The sequence below is a fragment of the Topomyia yanbarensis genome, unplaced genomic scaffold (genome assembly GCF_030247195.1).
Source record: "Topomyia yanbarensis strain Yona2022 unplaced genomic scaffold, ASM3024719v1 HiC_scaffold_198, whole genome shotgun sequence".
NCBI lineage: Eukaryota > Metazoa > Arthropoda > Insecta > Diptera > Culicidae > Topomyia > Topomyia yanbarensis.
Window position 1 is genome coordinate 46303 of NW_026683380.1, and position 19114 is coordinate 65416.

The 19114-nt window shown below is 43.6% G+C and overlaps 1 protein-coding gene across 2 annotated transcripts; it reads left to right on the forward strand.

The window, feature by feature from the left end:
* The first annotated feature begins 2887 nt into the window (after positions 1-2887).
* Positions 2888-18678, forward strand: LOC131694915 (dynein axonemal assembly factor 5-like). Of its 2 annotated transcripts, XM_058983432.1 has the most exons (7): positions 2888-2967; positions 3030-3851; positions 3907-4936; positions 5098-5173; positions 5382-5491; positions 16319-16658; positions 17387-18678. In XM_058983432.1, the coding sequence occupies exons 2-7, from the start codon at positions 3037-3039 to the stop codon at positions 17500-17502; spliced, it is 2487 nt and encodes an 828-aa protein (XP_058839415.1). In that variant the 5' UTR covers positions 2888-2967; positions 3030-3036; the 3' UTR covers positions 17503-18678. The 2 variants fall into 2 exon arrangements, with proteins under 2 accessions (XP_058839415.1, XP_058839414.1); XM_058983431.1 differs by having other exon boundaries at positions 2890-3851.
* Positions 18679-19114: the final 436 nt, after the last annotated feature.

Below are 19114 nucleotides of genomic sequence, written 5' to 3' on the forward strand. Positions count from 1 at the left end.
AGCCTAACGTGCACGTCTGCCAACGCGACACCCGATTAAATACGGCCGACGAAATCTGCTAAAATCGGTCTACTTTAACCAATTAAATCGATCGATTAGTTGGTAGTTTAAAACTGGAATCAGATTTACACAGATTAAATCTTGCGATGGTGACGACAATTGTTCACTGACGAACACCAACTTAGTCGGTCAATTAATCGGTCTACTCCAAACCACCGGATTTCGTCGGTCGGCTGGGAAATTTAACAAATGTCAAATTTTCTATGGGGTAGTTCCGTGCCGAGGAATGAATGACTGGAGGGTTTAAAATATGCCAGTCGCGCACGAAGTATTTTGGCTTTTACCCTCACTCTGTTATTCGAATCTCTGACACCATTATTTCTTCGCAAATCATGGGAATAAAATGATCATGTCCCATTTAAACCTGATACTAGATGGCGGATCAGCTGAAGTAGATGACTTCTTTGCATTTGCGGTTGGTTGCGTTAGGAGAAGTAAAAGATTTTTGGTTTGTTCTGAGGCTGCCTGGTCTTTCTGAATTCTACGCCACCCTCATTATTGCGCTTGTAAGTCGCCCTGATACGGACCTCGCAGTGGATTTCGTAATAAATAGGCTTCTGGATAAAGGGTGCTGTCGTACTGAGAACGCTTCATCTGAGGTTTTTGTTACTAGATCTGGAAAACCAAAAGTGAGTGAAAAGCCTAAAGCAAAAAAGACACATCTTTGTCATTATTGCAAGAAAGAAGGCCACTTTCGACGGGACTGCCGGAAGTTAAAGTAAGACCGACTGAAAACGTAAACGTCGGAGAAAGCACACATTGCTAAATGTACTATGTACCGTTGGTGAACAGGAGCTGTGGTTGATGGCTGGTGTGGCTGGAAGTGGTTTTTGGTACCTTGATTCTGATGCTAATTCCTACATGCTGGGCAGTTCAAAAATGGCCACTGTGTATCTGGCGGATAGAATGTTCATCAAATCGCCTGGTTGTGACACAGGTACGTTGATTTTCGAAAACGAAGCTGGTGCTCGCATCAACGTTAAACTTGGCAGCGTGCTTCATGTTCCGACGCTTGCTGGAAGGCTGCTTTCGGTGAGTAAAACTGCAGATTTGGGTTTTACTGTAATTTTCGAGAAGGTGGGTTGTCGAGAGTTGAGAGTAGGGAAAGCAGTGTTAGTGGGACAACGTAAAGATGGGCTGTACCAGCTCAAGCAATTTCCGGAAACGGTAATGCTAGCGTCGCCTAATATGGCAACATTTATGGCAACGACGTCTGGGTATCGCTATGAAGACCGATGTTTGCGACGTGCAATCGATTTGTGGATCTTGTTGCTAATATACTGCAAGAAGTATCTGAAATGCAAATTTTATGCTACTTTACTGCATACACTACTGCTTGTTGGTTAGCTGGGAATGGGTTTGAGGCAAGGCCAAAATGATCCATGTGTGTACACAAAGCAATGGAAGAAAATTACAGTGTATTTTATGTATATTGATAACATAGTGATTGAATGTGAAGACGAAGAAGAAATTCGAATAGTGAACGAACAATTGAAGAAAAGATTGGAAATTACGGATTCTGGTGATCTTAATTTCTTATTGAGGGTAGAAGTGCGCCGACAAAATGGAATATATAGTGTTGGGTTGGAAAGCTATATCAACCGACTATGGGGATCTTTAATTTGGAGAATTTATCTCAGTGTATTGATGGCGGGCGTCCTTATGAGTGCACTCATATTATTTTTAAACCTCGATTAGTCTTTTCTGATTTTTAAATTAAAAAAAAAAACAAATAAAATTCAGTTTTCCTACTTTTGTAATCCACTAGCAGCTTGCAATCCGAAGTTTCAATTGCATACTATAATAAATCTGATAAAGCAACCTATAGAGTCGTACTAGAGTCATGGGTTTTAAAATTTGTTATTGTCCTAGAAGGAAACAAATTAAAAGTATTAACCTGCATCAAAAAATACTGTAACCCGCATACCCTATTCAACATGAATTTATTCCGATGTTTGAAAATCTATGCCTTTCGGAAACAGCTGGTCAGAGCTTAAAAAAATTGACATCGTTGCCTGAACTTGAAAGAAAACAAAATTCATTTCACGCCCGCAGCGATGAATGAAATTTTTGGTTCGTTTCAATCGTCATTCGTTCGGCCGACGCAGCGCTTTCAGGTACGGACATGTTCGGTTTCAGAAGCAAAGTGATTTTTTTTTCTATTCTAGCTCTGAGAGGGATTATTGATCAAAAGTGCACCAAATATAGATTACGCAGTTCCCTTATGCTCGAAAATGTAGAAGATGCTAACTTCTGCCTTGAAACTGTCCACATAATAAAAAATGAATGAGGGAGGCGTTGAATCTGAATGTCGGTTTCGGTAAATGCAAGCAGAAATAGGTAACTGATTTTGAAATTTCGTAACACTGCAGCTGGTATTTTTTAGAAGCATCAGAAGTTTTATTTTGACAGTTTGAAGAAATTAGGGCGGAAAATTTTCTGTAGTCCGCATCAAAAAATGCTGTAACCCGCATACCCTATTCAACATGAATTTATTCCGATGTTTAAAAATCTATGCCTTTCGGAAACAGCTGGTATTTTTTAGAAGCATCAGAAGTTTTATTTTGACAGTTTGAAGAAATTACGGCGGAAAATTTTCCATATTCAAAATCCGGCTCAAAATCCCGAAATTCCCTGAGGTGCACGAATTTTTAACTGAACCATGATTTTTTTTATTGAAGTGACTCTCTGGGCCAACGACTCCTGGCCGCTCCATCACTCCGACATATTTTCGTAATAATATCTGTATATAGTTTTCAGTGTATACGCCTGCGCATATTTTTATTATTCCTTTAGCGCGCACTATTCGCAATCAAAACAAAACCAAAAACACGTGAAACCCCCCGGTGGGTGTTTATTTCATCCATTATTCTCCAATAGCAACAGTTGCTATGGTTGTTGAAAAAAGTAGTTATAACTCACGATATATACCTACCCGTTTGTTTTCAAGAAGGTGTCGCCATTTCCAGTTGAAAAATGGACGAAAACGAGCACAAAAATCTAGTGGACAGTTTCTGCAGCAACGTTCAAAGCCCCGAAAGAATGGTACGCCAACGGGCCCTAAAAGAGTTTCTGGATTTCGCTCGTCAGAAGCTCACTGCAGCACAGGCGCCAGAAATCTTCGACAGCACGTATTTACACATTCTACGATGCTACGCTGATCGGTTCGAAATGATTCGAAATTTGGCCATCACCCTGATAGGACAGCTGTTGGATAAACTACCCGCGAACGATTTCTATTTAGGCTATATCGTCCCAGTTATTACTCGCCGGATTGGCCAATCGGAAATAAACGAGGAAAGTGAAGAAATCCGTCTACAACTAGTGGAACAGCTGAATAGTATCGTTCGGAAGTACGCCGATCCGAAAGGATCTCGAGGAGATCCACTGCTAAAGTCTTACGATAATATAATTGATATTCTGGTGAAGACATTAAAAGATCCTTACCCGGCAGTGCAGAAACAAAGCTGTGAATTGGTAAAGTTGTTGGCGGAGTCCACACCAAGTATGCACTACCGTGCCGAAGCTTTAGTGAGTCCTGCTACATCCATATTGAAGCATCGCCATTCGGCCAACAGAATTGCTGCAATCGAAGCGCTGGGCATGTTGTCACTTCATATTAGCTCGAACTCGGATTGCGTGATGAAAATAATTGTCGATATTTCACCTCTTCTTATGGACAGCGTACCCTTTGTTCGGATGACCTGCGGCAGGGTTGGATGCATGATGCTGTTAAAACTGAGAGATCGATATTCTTTGTTTCCCCGGATACTACCGCTGGTTTTGAATTGGTAAGGAATGGTATCACCAATTATTTGAATGTAAATGATTATTGTTTGCTTTTAGCCTGACCGATGAGACACCCGTGGTTAACGAGGACATCCTTCCGCGGTGGAAAGAAGCCGGTGAGCTGTACTACACAGAAAATGAGACGGAGCTTTCGAAATTGAAACTGATTGACAAAACTCCAGCAAACTACCCGGAAGAATACGAAAGACCTACGCTCCCCTGCAGGGCAATAGTTCAACGCAGTCTAAGAATAGTCAATTTAATTCTTCACGAAATGGAAGAGTGGACAGAGGGTATCAGGTTACATTCTACCAAACTTCTAAAGTTGGTAATTCTCCACTCCGAGAAGGCCTTCTCGACACATTTTCTGGAAGTGAATCCTGTTCTTTGCAAAACCTGCATGGACGCTGATATGCAGGTGGTGAATGAAGCTTTAAAAGCAGCTCGACTGTGTGGTATTTTATTAGAATACAATACTTGGAGTAAACATGCACTAGTCGAATTCAAAAAATTCCCAACCTTGGGGCATTTAAGATGTCTTAAGACTATGTATCAATCTGCTGGCTTAGATAAGTTCAAAGACTTGGTGAAAATCGCGTCTCTTCTAACGGACACCGAAGTTTGTCACAATCTGAAGCAGAACTACCAGTTGGAACTGCTAGAGTTTTGTAATGTACTTGTCACCGATTATCACCGAGTGTTTAGCGCAAACGAAATCGACGGTCTCGGAAATGAAACCGATAAGCTCAAGGTGGAAAAAATGCTCTATACAATAGTACTGAAAGTAGCAGCTTTCTGCTACGAAGATGTCGGTCCAGTTCGAGACCGAGCTCTAGAAGTTCTGTTCAAGCTTGATTCCGAAATTGCACATATTCACGAGCGTCATCTGGCAGACGTTTGTGGTTCTTTGGAGAATTTGGAATCATCCAATTCGGATTCAGCGGACAGCATCGTGCTACTGGCGGGGTTGGTGTTTATGTGTGGTTTTAGGAAGTCCTATCACGAAATACTCAAGACGGTACTCGAAACTGCACTGAAGCACGCGATTCCTCAGGGAAAAATCAAACTTTTCAGTTCGATATCTATCGTGAGTAGCAAATGTTGCTTTTCCTTTTCATCAGCACTTTACGAGTTACACGAAGTACATTTTGAAAGGAGAGGTAATCGTCGATGGAAAATAAATCACATTTCTTTTTGCTTTGTCTTTGCATGTGGTTTCTCTTTTTTCTGGATTCGTATGGCTTGCAGGCATTGCTCCAGTGGAGGGAAACAATGTTGATTCCGGCAGCGGAGCAGATTATGCTATTACGAGATTTTATCGAAGGTTGGCATGGATTTTCCCTTTATGATAATGATAAACTGTACGTTTTAAATCTGTGTTGTTCATCAAATATGTAGATTGTAGTAATCTAACGCGGTACTAGATTCTATCGCCGAACTAGACATTCTCTTGGACAGACTTATAAAAATCTAACCGAACAAATCAATCACTGCATTAAACCCTAAAATACTCTAAATTATTTTTTTTACAGATATAATTGCCCCGAACATGGTATGGGCTGCAGGTAGAAGTGCTGAGTCAGTTCGCTCGATGGCTACAGCTTGCTTCTGTTCGATGTCACAGGGAGTTGAAAATGCTGTTGTAAGTATCACAATTTTCATATTCTAAGCATTTACTGCCTGTAATCGTAAGTCAGTCTCATGTGGGTGGTAAATCTCATAGAATTATGGGACTGACTTGCGATTATCGGCAGTTTACATCTTGATGTAGTTTAGGTCACTACGGCTTTAGGTGTAGCGGAAGCGTTTCCGTTCTGAATAATTCTGAATCCCGTTTGAAAATTGTGTGTCAGTGGCATACATTTTTTTCTATTATTGCGAATCTTTTCTTAAATCCACGTTGCGACTTTTCAGCCATGCGTCACCGGGCCGTGCGTTAAATTATGCGCCCATTTAATTTGCATCAGTGCGAGTGAGAAACCATTTCGAAGAATGTTTTTGTTATAGCAACAACTCGTTTGTTTCCCATATAGAAACAACTCGACGAAATGCTAGATTATCTCGAGATAGACAATACCACCCTGTGAAGTGCGATCAACTTCAATATAGTCGACTAAGTAAGTAAGAAGCTTGGCTGCGTATCCAGACCTGGTGAATTCGTCCCTTGCCGGACACAATGACTCCACTAGATCAAGTCTCCTACCTACTTAGTCTTATGGCTCACAGGAGAATCGTTCTCTTGCCTCAACGATCCGAGATCACGTTTAGAGTGAGCGCCTCCACTTCGTCGACTGCTGAGACTCGTACGTTAGCGTCATAAATAGGTGAGACGGTATGTCCACCAGTGATGCCACAAGTACAGATTTATCTAGAAAGGTACAGATTTTTGAAGCGTTTTTGGTACAGATTCTGTACGGTACAGATTACAGATTTTTGTAAAAAAGTACAGATTGGTACAGATTTTTTTAGATGACAGATGAGTAAAATAATTTAACCTTGCGATGCATCCCATAATGTGCACAAAGAGCGAAACACAAAAAAAGAGCGGCACAAGAACACTGCGATGTGGAGATCACCCGCCTAAAGAGAAACTTGAAAACGAAAAAGAGAAAGAGCTGTACACCAAGAGATGCAAAATTTCGCACATTGAGTCACTTTGAAGAGCCACTTTTTTGTGCCTCCCCTCACTGGCAAACAGGGAGGAAGGGGAATCAAACTATTCAGATTCAGATAAAGATTGATCGGAAGAACGTTTTTAAAATGTTTTTTGGTTGTCTTCTCTGCTTCCGTGCGCATGGGACCATGATGCACACTAAAGAGCCTCTTTATTTCTACTCTTTGAGGTGTGCGGCCATGGAGTAGAATGCACACATGGGCGCAAAACACATAGGAGTGAAGAGGTTTATTGTGAAAGAGAAGAGTCAAAATTTCTTTTGATTTCCCCAAATGAAAAATATGCATAAGAAAAATGATTTTTTCTAAACAACCTTGTTATTGTTTCGGTACAGAATCCGGTACAGATTTTCCTATAGCAGAGTACAGATAGGAAAGATTTTTCAACTCCCGGTACAGATTTAATTGTGGCAACACTGATGTCCACTAATCTAATAAATTATGGGACTTCGCTCTAGTCAGCTGATCCGAACAATCTTCGCAGATTTATCGAACTCTCACAAATTTCTTACTTACCCCTGGGAAGTTTGTCTCATTGTCGGACGGAAACTTCATCCTGTAGCTAAAGGGGCAACGATTCGGTGTTACCCGCTACACTAGTAGCGTGCCCATTTGTGGCACTTGAGACCGGTGAACCTTGCACCATACGGAAAACACCTTCCAAATTACTGCGTCATGTTGCGGAATGTAGAACAACTGCTTCATCTCGCTCTTTACCGCCTGTCGACTTGCGTGACCGCACTTCTCATATTACTGCTGAATAAAGGGTGTACAGAGTGTATTTTTTTCTCTCCAAGAGAATTGCTCTCTGAGCTCCCTAGAAATGAATGGCATGTTTCTTGTCGCTCGGGTGCTGTCAGCTCAATCGAAGATGGCATCGAAACAGCAAGCACAGCTCGAGCGTGTTGTACGGTTTTACGAAACGCGTGGTCATCGTGGAAAAAAGCTTGCGGTAGTCCTTTTTCGAGAGGAAACCGTGCCTGTTAGTACAGTTCCCCGGATCCTGGCATCCTTGAGCGTGGAGCGGAAGGCCGGTAGCGGCCGTCCGGCGAAGATAATGACGAAGAAAAAGAAAGAAGAGTTGAAAAAGCTGTTCGACAACAAGGACGGAACTAGTTTGCGTGACGCCGGCCGAATATATCACTGCTCCCATACCTTGATTCGCCAAACCCTCAAGATGGAGGACATCATCTGTCGGAAGAAGACTCGGTCCCCCTGAGTACACGGCTGAGCAGATTCATTCATTTATTTAGTTCAACATCAATTTCATGATACAACTGAATCAACATCAACCGTTCTGCACACCGCCGAACATCGTCCTTAGCACACGTCGCTCGAAAACTCCTAGCGCTTGCAGGTCCTCCTCGAGCATGGTCCAAGTCTCGTGCGGATGAGCAGATAGCGATCGTGAAATCGCAGTGCTGGTGGATGACGAAGAACTACCGCGGCATGTCATTCGTGCTGGATGACGACCCTCTTTCCAGGAAATGACAGCTACTATTCCAGCGACAAGTCGGCCACACCCCCCGAAGTAAAATATAAGTTTAGGCATAAATTTGAAAAAAAAAGTTATACTGTACATCGCCATATGAGACAGGGGGTTTTCACAGTCGTGGTTCAAGCAGAGCGGTCTGGCCATCAATCAACTAGTGTACCAGGAGGAGTGTCTTGAGAAAGTTCTTAAAAGAGCATCATGTGGATGGGAAGTACGTCTTCTGGTCGGACAAGGCGTCTTCCCATAGCGCCAAGAAGAAGTCTTGAGCAGAAAAAGATACCGTGCCAAAAGAAAGGAACTCAACCAACTTGCACCAGTGCCATCCCATTGAGGATTTTTTCGGCTCCCTCAGTGTCCTAGTGTACAAAAATAATTGGAGGGCCAAGGAAGCGAAGCAATTGACCACCAGGATCCGGAATTGTATCCGGAAGATGGACATCAGTGTCGTCCAACGCTCTTGTAAGAGCATCGCGACTAAGTTGCGTCGTACGGCTGACTAGGGCCCCTTCTCAAATATTCATCGACGTTTTTTGAAGAATAATCATTATGTTTTTAATAAAAAATGCTGAATTAGTTCAATATTTTTCAGAGTTTTCCCGTGATATACAGTATATTAAACAGGAAAATGAAGTCAATCGTTTTTCCTGTTGAGTTACGTGTTAGTAAGTTGAAATATAGTGAAAAAAGTGTGATTTTGCATAGATTTTTCGTCACAACTTTGCCATTGAAGTATGTGAAGCAAGTCGCCAAAAAATACGTTCGTTTGTTCCCCTTAACGCCTACAGCGCCATCTGGACCTGAGTAGCTGATGCAACAATTTCACGGACGGAGGAGAATTCTTCACAGAAATCTCATGAATTTATTTATTCAGAGCTGGATAGATCATTTCATGTCACTTTTCGATACTTGTATACTTTTCCAAATATTTTCCTTTTTGTAAATACGTGCAAGAATAAAAAAATATTTTTCATTCTGAAAGTGCGAATATATTACAAATATCCAATTGATACGTGGATGTATTAGCACGGCGCTTATTGTATATGAAGGTGGCCTTAGGATGTACGTGTAGGAACAGGCATTCTTGAAATGTGTCGTTGGATGTACAGTAGAGCTATCGCCTTTCGTTTCCAGGGTTAAACATGTGTATATCTATGGATGAAAACAAATATATCAATACATAGATGCAGACATGTTTCTTCCATAAAAGCACTGCCGGGAAGTGGGAAATGGATTGCACACACACGCACACACAGGGGGCAGCAGGGACAGGAAGGACAAGAGTCTTAACGAACCGCCCCTCAGCCCTACTGCGAGTTGGGGAGTTTCGCTAGGATACGGCGGGGTTTGGATTGGGCTCTTCTAAACCTCTAAAAAAGCCATTACTTCGAAAGCAGCTCCGACGAAGCGACTCTGTGCCACTTCAGCTAAGATCCTAAGATTCCAATAATCTAAGATCTTAGCAATAAAAGCACTCTAGCCCAACCAGATTGCCAACCAGCACATCAGGATCGACGCCAGTAACATCCTGATTATGGCGAACATCAACGGACAGGACACGGATAACGAATTGGACGGCGACTTTGGACTGACAGGCGTGCTGTTCTACTCCCTAAGTAAGGAAGGATGACACCGACTTGAAATGGCGAGTAGGCTAACAGCATGGCTGCCTCCGTCCCAACAAAACCCTAGCAGGTCTCCGAGCACGTTCGAAACTCGTCATCATTTGGTAGGTGGTACTAGGTTCGGTTGGAGCATTCCCGATTTTACGCCGATCTGGCTCTGAACACTACTCTCCATGAAGGATAGTGTCAACACTAGCTTGACCTCCCTGCTGCTAAGATTTTAGTAGCATAGAAAATCATGTTACAGCAGAGCGGGATGAATTACACCTCACCGGAAGGCGCTACTATCTGCCGTGTATGAGTATGACACGGCAACGCTGATGTAGCTGAGTGGGCATTGGCGTCGGCTAAGGATACAATCTTCCTAGCCCCTCCGAAGCAGGGTAAGGAGAAGCAGATTGGTGTATAGAACACGCCAGTTCCGGTAACCCCAAAGAGGACAAGATCCTCGCCAGGAGACGGAAGACCAGGCGGACCCAAAAAGCAGACGCTCGAGGATGCTGTGTCTGATGCCGAAGAAAAAGACGACACCCAACCGGGAGAAAGCTGGAGTACCGTTGTAGGTCAGAAGGAGAAACACGGGAAACAGCAGAAGTAGAAGGAAGAGCGAAAAAGGGAGCAAAAGAAGGAAGCAAAACCTTCGGCTCGTCAGAAGGTGCCAAAAGAAGATGCACTGATCGTCGAAGTGAACCCAGTGCTAAAGGTGTTGGGAGAGAACGTTGTTAGAACGAGGCGCACTCAGAAGGGCGAGATGATCTTCGGGCTGAATAAGGATCCTTCCATCAAGAGCTCGACGTATCATGAGCTTGAGTATGGATGCGAAGCGAACGTGAGAGCCCTATCGCAGGAAGCCGTAGTTGAGTGCAAGGGTCTAGATGAGAACGACCGTCGAGGAACTGAAGCGTGCACTGATCGAGCAGTGCCAACTGGATGTACCGGTGGCTATCCGGATTTGGAAATCTTATGGAAGAATTTAAACGGCGGCGATTCGACTACCGGTGGCCGCTGTCAACAAGCTGGCGGAGACCGGAAAGATAAAAGTCGGATGGTCGGTGTACTTGATGAGAGTCACTCCGCGAGTTTCCAAGCAGTTGGAGCGATGCTTCAGATGCTTTGACCTCGGACACCTGGCGAGGAACTGCCAGGGCTCGGACAGGTCTGCACCGTGTAGAAAATGCGGAGAAAAAGGGCATGTTGCTAGAGACTGCACGAAGCAACCAAGGTGCATGATCTGCAAACCGGAGGACGGAAACGACCACATGACGGAAAAATGCCCTGCATACATAAAGGCGAAGGCAGGCCAATGAGGATGGAGATAACCCAGCTTAATCTCAATCATGGCGACATTGCACAGTAACTGTTGTGGCAGTCGACAACAGAAACGAAGTGCGACGTTGCAATTATTGCAGAGCCGTATCGTGTTCCTCCCGATAACGGTAACTGGGTGGTGGATAGTGCAGGGATGGCTGCAATACAAGTAATGGGCGGTTTCCCTGTCCAAGAGGTGGTTGATAACACACACGAAGGCTTCGTGATCACTAGGATCAACAGCGTATTTTTCTGTCGCTGCTATGCTCCCCCGAGATGGTCACCAGAACAGTACAATAGGATGCTGGACGCATTAACCGGCTCGTTAGTCGGGCGAACGCAGGTTATTATAGGAGGAGATTTCAACGCTTGGGCCGTGGAGTGGGGTAGCAGGCTGACCAACATAAGAGGTTACAGCTTGTTGGAAGCCTTGGCGAAGCTGGATGTGAGAATATTCAACGAAGGTTCTGCTACCACATTCCGTAAAGACGGTCGAGAATCCATCATCGACATAACATTCTGCAGCCCTTCGTCGATGGATAACATGAATTGGCGAGTTTGTCAGCAGTACACACATAGTGACCACCAAGCGGTCCACTATACAATTGGTCGGCGAAATTGTACGGTAACACCGAGAGTGAGGACTGGCGAGCGGAAGTGGAAAATAAAGGACTTCGACAAGGACCTTTTTAGTGGAAGCACTTCGTGCTAACAGCGTCATTCCAATTCCGAGTGCCGATGAGCTTTCGGAAACAGTAGCGATGTAACAACGTTGAGGAATATGGAGCCGAGGAACTACCGGCGTTCGGTGTACTGGTGGAGCGATAGGCTCAGCATCCTCCGGGCTGCTTGCCTAAGAGCCAGAAGACGCGTTCAGAGAGCAAGATCTGAGGCAGTCAGAGGAGAGTGTAAGGTAACGTTCCGGGCGGCTATGGGCCGCTTTTAAACGCGAGATAGTGCTAAGCAAGTCCACCTGCCATAAGGAGCTGTGCAGAGAAGTAGACGCTAACCCCTGGGGCAATGCTTACCGTGTCGTATGGCCAGGATCAAGGGTCCAATGACGCCAGTCGAAATGTGCGCCCACAAACTGAAAATTATCGTGGAGGGCCTTTTCCCGAAGCTGGAGCCAACCGCACGGCCGCCTACATCGTACGTTGATGCAGACGGTGGAAATGCAGGTGACAATCGAGTTTCCAACGACGAGTTCCTTATTGTGGCAAAAGGGCTGAAAGCGAAGAGAGCTCCCGGACCGGATGGTATCCCCAACGTGGCACTCAAGATTGCGATCCTGGCGTTTCCGGACATGCTCAGGATAGTCCTAAAGAAATGCCTGAACGATGCCCTTTTCCCGGATAGATGGAAGATCCAGAAGCGGGTGTTGCAGCCAACACCAGGAAAACCACCAGGAGATCCAGCATCGTGTCGGCCTATATGCCTGTTGGATACTCTTGGTAAGATCCTGGAAAGGGTCATCCTCAACAGGCTGACGACCTACGCTGAAAGTAAGAACGGACTATCGCATAGTGGACGCCATCCGCACAGTCATCGCGAACGCGGAGAAAGCATTAAAGCGAAACAGAAGGGGTAATCGCTACTGCGCCGTGGTAACGATAGACGTAAAGAACGCGTTTAACAGTGCTAACAGGGGGTTATCGCCGTAGCGCTGCACAGAATGCGGATTCCGTACTTTCTATGTAAGGTTCTGAAAAGTTACTTCCAGAACCGAGTACTGGTCTACGAAATGAACATCGGGAAGAGGTCGATTAGGGTCACGGCGGAAGTACCTCAGGGCTCCATACTCGGCCCAACGCTCTGGAATATAATGTACAACGGAGTGCTAACACTGGCACTGCCCAGTGAAGTTGAGATCGTCGGCTTTGCAGATGATGTTGTCACAGACTAACAGACATAACACTCAAAAACAAAGCTTCGCCCGCTTTAACGGTCATTTTAAATATATTTGTAGTTGGGACTGTGGCCACATTTGAAATTATGGCGCCACTGACATATGAACAAGCATATGGGGGATAGACCACTAGTGAAAAATTGTTCCCAAACCTGAGGGGTAACCCACCAGTAAATAAGTGTTTGGGACTGTGAATAAAGTGTTATGTCTGTTACTCTGTGATGTTGTCCTGACGATAATCGGCGAAACCCTTGAGGAGGTGTAGATGTTGACGGCACAGACAATAGGCATCGTGGAAACCTGGATGGCTGACGTCAAGACCGAGGTAGAGGTGGTCAGCAACGGATGCTTCCGGAAGTACCTGCATCGGTTTGGACAAGCTTCGTCACCCCTTTGCCCGGAGTGTATCTGGGACGCTGTCAACAGAGTGGTTACGAGTATACTCTCCGAGCTGCAGAGGAAGTGGCGAAGGGATCAACAAAGTAGCGCCATTTGCTAGAACGCCCCGGGAAACCAAAAATCGTGTTTCTGGAGAAATTCCACCGCCGGGGAACTCTTCGACGATGTAGACTAGGTTCATCGCCGAGGACCAGTTGAGTAGTACGCGACATAGCATCGGGCTTGGGTCGTCGGGGCGCCAGTGAACCGGACGGTAGGCTTCACCGGAATCGCCGGACCGATCTCGACACACTACCGGGTAGCACGTGAGCAGGCTAGATCCACCGCCGGGGATTAGACCGAGTAGACCGTGTCGAATAGCTAGTAGTGGGTCGTTGGGGCGCCAGTGAACTGGAAGCAACGCTCCACCCGGAACCGCTGGACGGACCTCAGCACCTACTGTCTGGCCTGTTGAGCAGGCTAGGTCCACCGCCGGTGACTAGACCGATTAGACGGAGCGGGGAGCTAAATGGCTGACAGAAAGGTACATCGGTATCGGGAGCAATCTACCGCCTGGGAATTCACGATAGGCTAGTTCCGCCGCTGTTGACTACCCGACAGTATCGTGACGAAAAAGGGTGTTAATTGGCTCACGAAACAAATACTGGTACCGAGAGGAATCCCGTTGCCGGAGGACTCTCAGTCGGAGTAGGATAATATCCGAGCTGGTGTCGATAAAGCTGGGAGCTAAATGGCTCAGGGAAGCGAGTATCGGTGTCGGAGGAAATTCCTCCGTCAGGGAAGTATAGGTCGGAGTAGGGTGAGTTCACCGTTGGAGACTATACGTGTAGATCGTGATAAGGCCGGGAGCTGAAAGACTCACGGAAACTTGAGCTAAATGGCTCAAGGAATCAGCACCTAAACGGCTCACGAGGACGAGAGCTAAACGTAATAGATGACGACAAGAAGCGAGAGAAGAGTCGAGGGTTAAATCAAAGCTCATAGGTCGAGCCACTCTACGAACCTGGTGAGGCTGCGAGATAGAGCAGAAGAAAGAGGAGCGGCGACTGTACAACGATCCCCCCACGAAGTAATACCATGTCGTAGATCCGTGGGGAAGAAGGGTAAGGCTTGTTTAGTCATGAGTCCCACACAGCGCCAATACACTACAGGCCAGGCTTTTGAAGCTTTTTAAACCTTACTATAAAAAAACACGCACGCACACAAAAATCGCGAATAAGCTCCTGCAATCATGAACTTCGTTTTATTGACGTAGTGGTGTATTCTCAAATTATGAACAAAGATCATAACAAAAACTAAACATATCCAGGGAACAACCAAGGTAACTCTACCAAACATTCGAATGAAACGCCATGTATATATTCGGAGCGAACCAATTTTTTAGAAACCCAGATAGTTACATTAATACCAGGTTTATTTTTAATAACTTTGGGAACTTGGTCATGGTTTTCGTAAATCCTTCAGTTCACGAAATCGTGATCTTTTTTCATGAATTTATGAAAGGATTTTTTCCGTGCCAGCACGACGCAAGAAACTGGCACTCTTATCCTGACTTATTTTATAAACCAGATAAAAATTTCGTCCCTAAGGTTGACGTTTTTGTCGGAGGCCGACATGCCCAAACGCACGTTACGGGCCTCCGTTTACTAAGCACAACTCAACGCGATAGTTTACGCAGTCGTCGGTCTTTTAACTATATTTATATTAAACGACTATTAGTGTCTGTCAATTGCACGCAACTTACTATTGCGCGAGATCTCTTTTTCGCGGCGGGGAATCATTTCTTTTCTTACCAACGGTAGCTTGGGGATCGTTAAGGTTGAACAGAGAAAAAATCTAAAAAAAAATCGCTAAAATCGAAAACGAAAAAAACAGGGGTGACATTACGCATCTTGAAACGAAAGGTTTATTGTATGCGAGCTTGTATGAAAAAGTCGATTCGAATTGGTTGCATAATGTGGCCCCAGTTTTTTCCATACCGTGTGTTAGATCTTCATAAAAATCAATCAGCAGTACTGTAACAACATTCTACATAAGCTGATTGATTTTTATGATGATCTAACAAACGGTTTCTAGTCTAGTCTAGTCTACACATACACAGCCGATACATGTAGGGATCCTGGAAATTTGCAGTCGTTCTCCCACAATTTTTCTTGTTATTATGTTGGTGGTACATATTGAATATGAATATTGAATATGACACATATTAAAGCGGCCAGGCCAACTGTGCAGCGTACAAAATAAAGATGATTCAAAATTATACGGCAATAAAATTATTCATTTAATGAATAATTTAATCAACGGATTATTGTGAACCTTGAATAAGGAAGAAACGTGGATAACCGTACGCAACCATTTCCATTTGACGGGGGTTTAATAAATCGGTGGGAGTGACTTTGCTAAGAGGGTTAATGTCACTCCTTTGGTTCCTGGGATGATGATGTAACAAACGGTGTGGAAAAAAAACTGCTTTTTTCGTTTTCGATTTTTGCCCATTCTCTGTCCAACCTTAACTTTTCTCTCGTTATCATTCATATACATGCCGTTATGTCATACCAGTGATCAGATGTTCTTCCTTACTTCTAAAATTTATGGATCACGAATGTGAACCAGTCGTTCCTCGCTGGACTCAGTTTTTCTTTAGCTCCTTAAGCCCTTCCTCCTGGTTACGTGTATGATACTATTTCCGATGCCAGTGTCGACGATTATGACGAACCCAATTAAGATTGCTCACAGTAAGATGCGAAATAACGTTTTCCTTTCGAAGATTCGGGTTGACCTTGTCGTGCAAATCTAATCGATCGGAAGCAGATGTTTTCGGTTTTATTGGGCATCTTTATTTTTTATTGAACTATAGTAAAACTATTTCGGAAAATGGCTCAACTTTGACCACATTTATCGTTGGAAGCCTAATCAGAAATCATTATGGATGGTTAAGTGCTTTCCGTTCAAAAGCAATAAATTAAAACATAGATAATAGTCAATTTCCATCAACTGAATTGAAATAGCTTGCGTTATTTAATCTTAATTTAATTCATTTTTCTTTTGATGTCATTTATCTTCCAGTTTATAACCTTACTTCCTGAGCGACTCAAGCTCCTGGTCGGTTTAATCGAAGACAATAGTATCGCGACACGGGCCTACGCGCTTAGGACCCTGCTGGCGATGGGTCCGCTAGATTTCGAAAGCCTGAAATTAATTGCATTCCCTATCGTCACTCGTTTGGACGATCCGAGCATGGAGGTTCGCGAAGTGGCGGCCAGATGTTTGGGTTGCTTACAACTGGAGGCGGATGGCACTAGCGAAACTGAACACACGCACTGGGAGGAAACGCTCAAACCAATTCTAACGATCATGTTTCTGCACTTGGAAAATCCGGAACTGAAACTGCGGAAGGTGATTATAGGTAAGTGAACAGAACGGTTCATGTAGTTCGCCGTGTGCTGTAGGAGACCAAAAATAAGTTCTCGCGATTTTTTTAGAGATCGTGAAGTTTAAGATACATTTGTATACGTATTTTAAAAGCCCAAATTATTTTTTTCGCTAAAAGATGTCACAAAATGGCGGTATTATAGCTCAATAAGGGTCGATTTCTTCACCCTCGCCTAACATTTGAACCAGGTTTTAAGTAAAGCGAAGGTAAAGAAGTCAACCTTAAGCGCCTTCAATACGTAACCCTTTTTCGAGTTTTTTTTAAATTAACAGTTTTGCCTGAAGCGAAATTCAGCCAGGTTTTAACCCCAACTGCTGTCAAAATGTATGATCTGACTGCGGTTGGAATGGTAACCTGACTCAATTTTGGGCTCAAGCCAAACGGCATTAGATTATTTATAAACCTATTTAAATAATAAGAAAATTTAATTTTTGTGTTATGGTAAAGCAGACTACTTCCTTAATCCATGTGCCTTATTCGTCGATTTTTTAATGAACATTTATTTAAAAAATAATTTGCACTTAAATTCATATACCTAGTTTTTAAGAAATCAACACAAAACCATTGCTTTTATCGAATAATAGATTTATCGTGAGACTTTTTATAATCTAACTTCAAATAAACCATACTAAGCTCCCACTGCGTATACGATTGCTAATCCGTTTCTACCAACGCTTGATTTCTTCCAATTTACTCAACAGATTCCATCGCACGTCTGGTCGTTCATCATCGCGCGCTAATCAAAGGCCTGGTTAATGAAGTTGCTCCGGGATGCCCATACAAGATGGATCTGGATGAAATCCTTGCTCGTTCATAAACACTGCGCTGTCTGTCTCTCTCCCTCTATATTGCCTCAAATAGCAGAGCATCATCTCCATCATCCTCATCATCAACAGCAGCATCACCGTGTACCGGTCGAATACAAAGTGGCGACCAACAACCATCAGGATAATTGATTCAAATCGTGTTCGAGTCGTTCGTAATCTTCAGCATTGCCACTGTTTCGTTGGAGCTAGGTGTAAAGGGATTCCAGAGCTTTTTTGTCGCGTTCTGTTCTTTTTGCGCGTTCTGTTCTATTGATTATGAAGCCGGCGCATCAAAGATTCGAATTGGTGCGTGGCATGGGAAATTGGTCTGCGTTTTGTAGAGATTTCCAAAGGATTTTTTCACAGTTAGCTTTTTACTGCTCATCAGAGGCATAGCGGCCGAAATCGAGTTGCAATTGATGCTACGCCACATCCTTTTACTCGTAATTGCAATTATGAATTTTCTTTCTTCTATCTATCGTGCTAGGGAATCGAAACGCGGAAGTTATCCATTCAATCCTGTCCCAGTCGCATCTGATGAATTCCGATCCCATTTTCGTTCTGAGCACATTCTAGCTGTGTCAGTAATGCATCAATAAATAAAATTTATTATTGGTTCATCTTCAATTTATCCATCTGAGTGGGTTTTTTTTCGCGTTCTTCACGCTATCGATTCTATTTACCCTTGATCAATCAATTTTTTCTTATGGATTGTGAAAGCTCGATTAAATACTTTATCCCTATTTCGGTGATGTCGCATAATTTTATACTCTTTGTGTGTTATTTTTTATCTTTTCACACAATGTCCTGTTCATTGAAGGAAAAAGCCAAAAAGCTTTTAGCAATTTTTTGCCCCCAGATCGTTCCTTTGTGATGTGATGAAATTGTGTTTTGTGGGGCAGGCAATGCGCGAAAGAATAGAAGTGATTTTTGCATCTGGTATTTACTGTCACTTTGCACCTTGTTTCTCCTTACCAATGGGAAATGTTGTATGTAATTTAGTTATCTATGATGCTTTGTGCGTTTTAACCTAATGGAACGACGTTCGTGCCGACGAAGGCCAAAGTTGGCGTGGAAATCGACTGCGATTGGCGGTGGCGACGGCTGCGAGGATAGTTTAGACGTACCGGATTGATGTGAGAAGTATTTGAACCTACTGCTTTGTAATAAAACTGAACTGAATTGAATTTTTGGTTTCCATTTTTTCAAAAGAATTCTTCTGGAAAAAGATTCAACCTTATTAGTCTAGGTATGAGATGTAGTTCACATAAGAACCAAATAAAAATTTCAAACTTTTTTTTCAAATATTTATTGAACTGTTAAACTGTTTGAACTATAGAATCGTCATGGTTCGTTCCTGTTCAAAGATGACAGATTTTGTAGTTAGAATTTAAGCACAGACTAACAGACATAACACTCAAAAACAAAGCTTCACCCGCTTTAACGGTCATTTTAAATATATTTGTCGTTGGGACTGTGGCCACATTTGAAATTATGGCGCCACTGACATATGAACAATAGAGTGGGACATGGTTGTATGAAAAAAATAGAATCTTGCTCCGAGCAACTTTTTAGCTTCCATTTGGGTCCCAGAACAATTGTGCAAAATCTCAGCTCGATCGG

What these genes read in the sequence shown, in the direction of transcription:
- LOC131694915 (XM_058983432.1), top strand. Translation starts at nt 3,037, where the DNA reads ATGGACGAAAACGAGCACAAAAATCTAGTGGACAGTTTCTGCAGCAAC. An exon ending in CTACCGCTGGTTTTGAATTG is followed by an intron (nt 3,852 to 3,906) that starts GTAAGGAATGGT and finishes GTTTGCTTTTAG; the next exon opens with CCTGACCGATGAGACACCCG. An exon ending in ATTACGAGATTTTATCGAAG is followed by an intron (nt 5,174 to 5,381) that starts GTTGGCATGGAT and finishes TTTTTTTTACAG; the next exon opens with ATATAATTGCCCCGAACATG.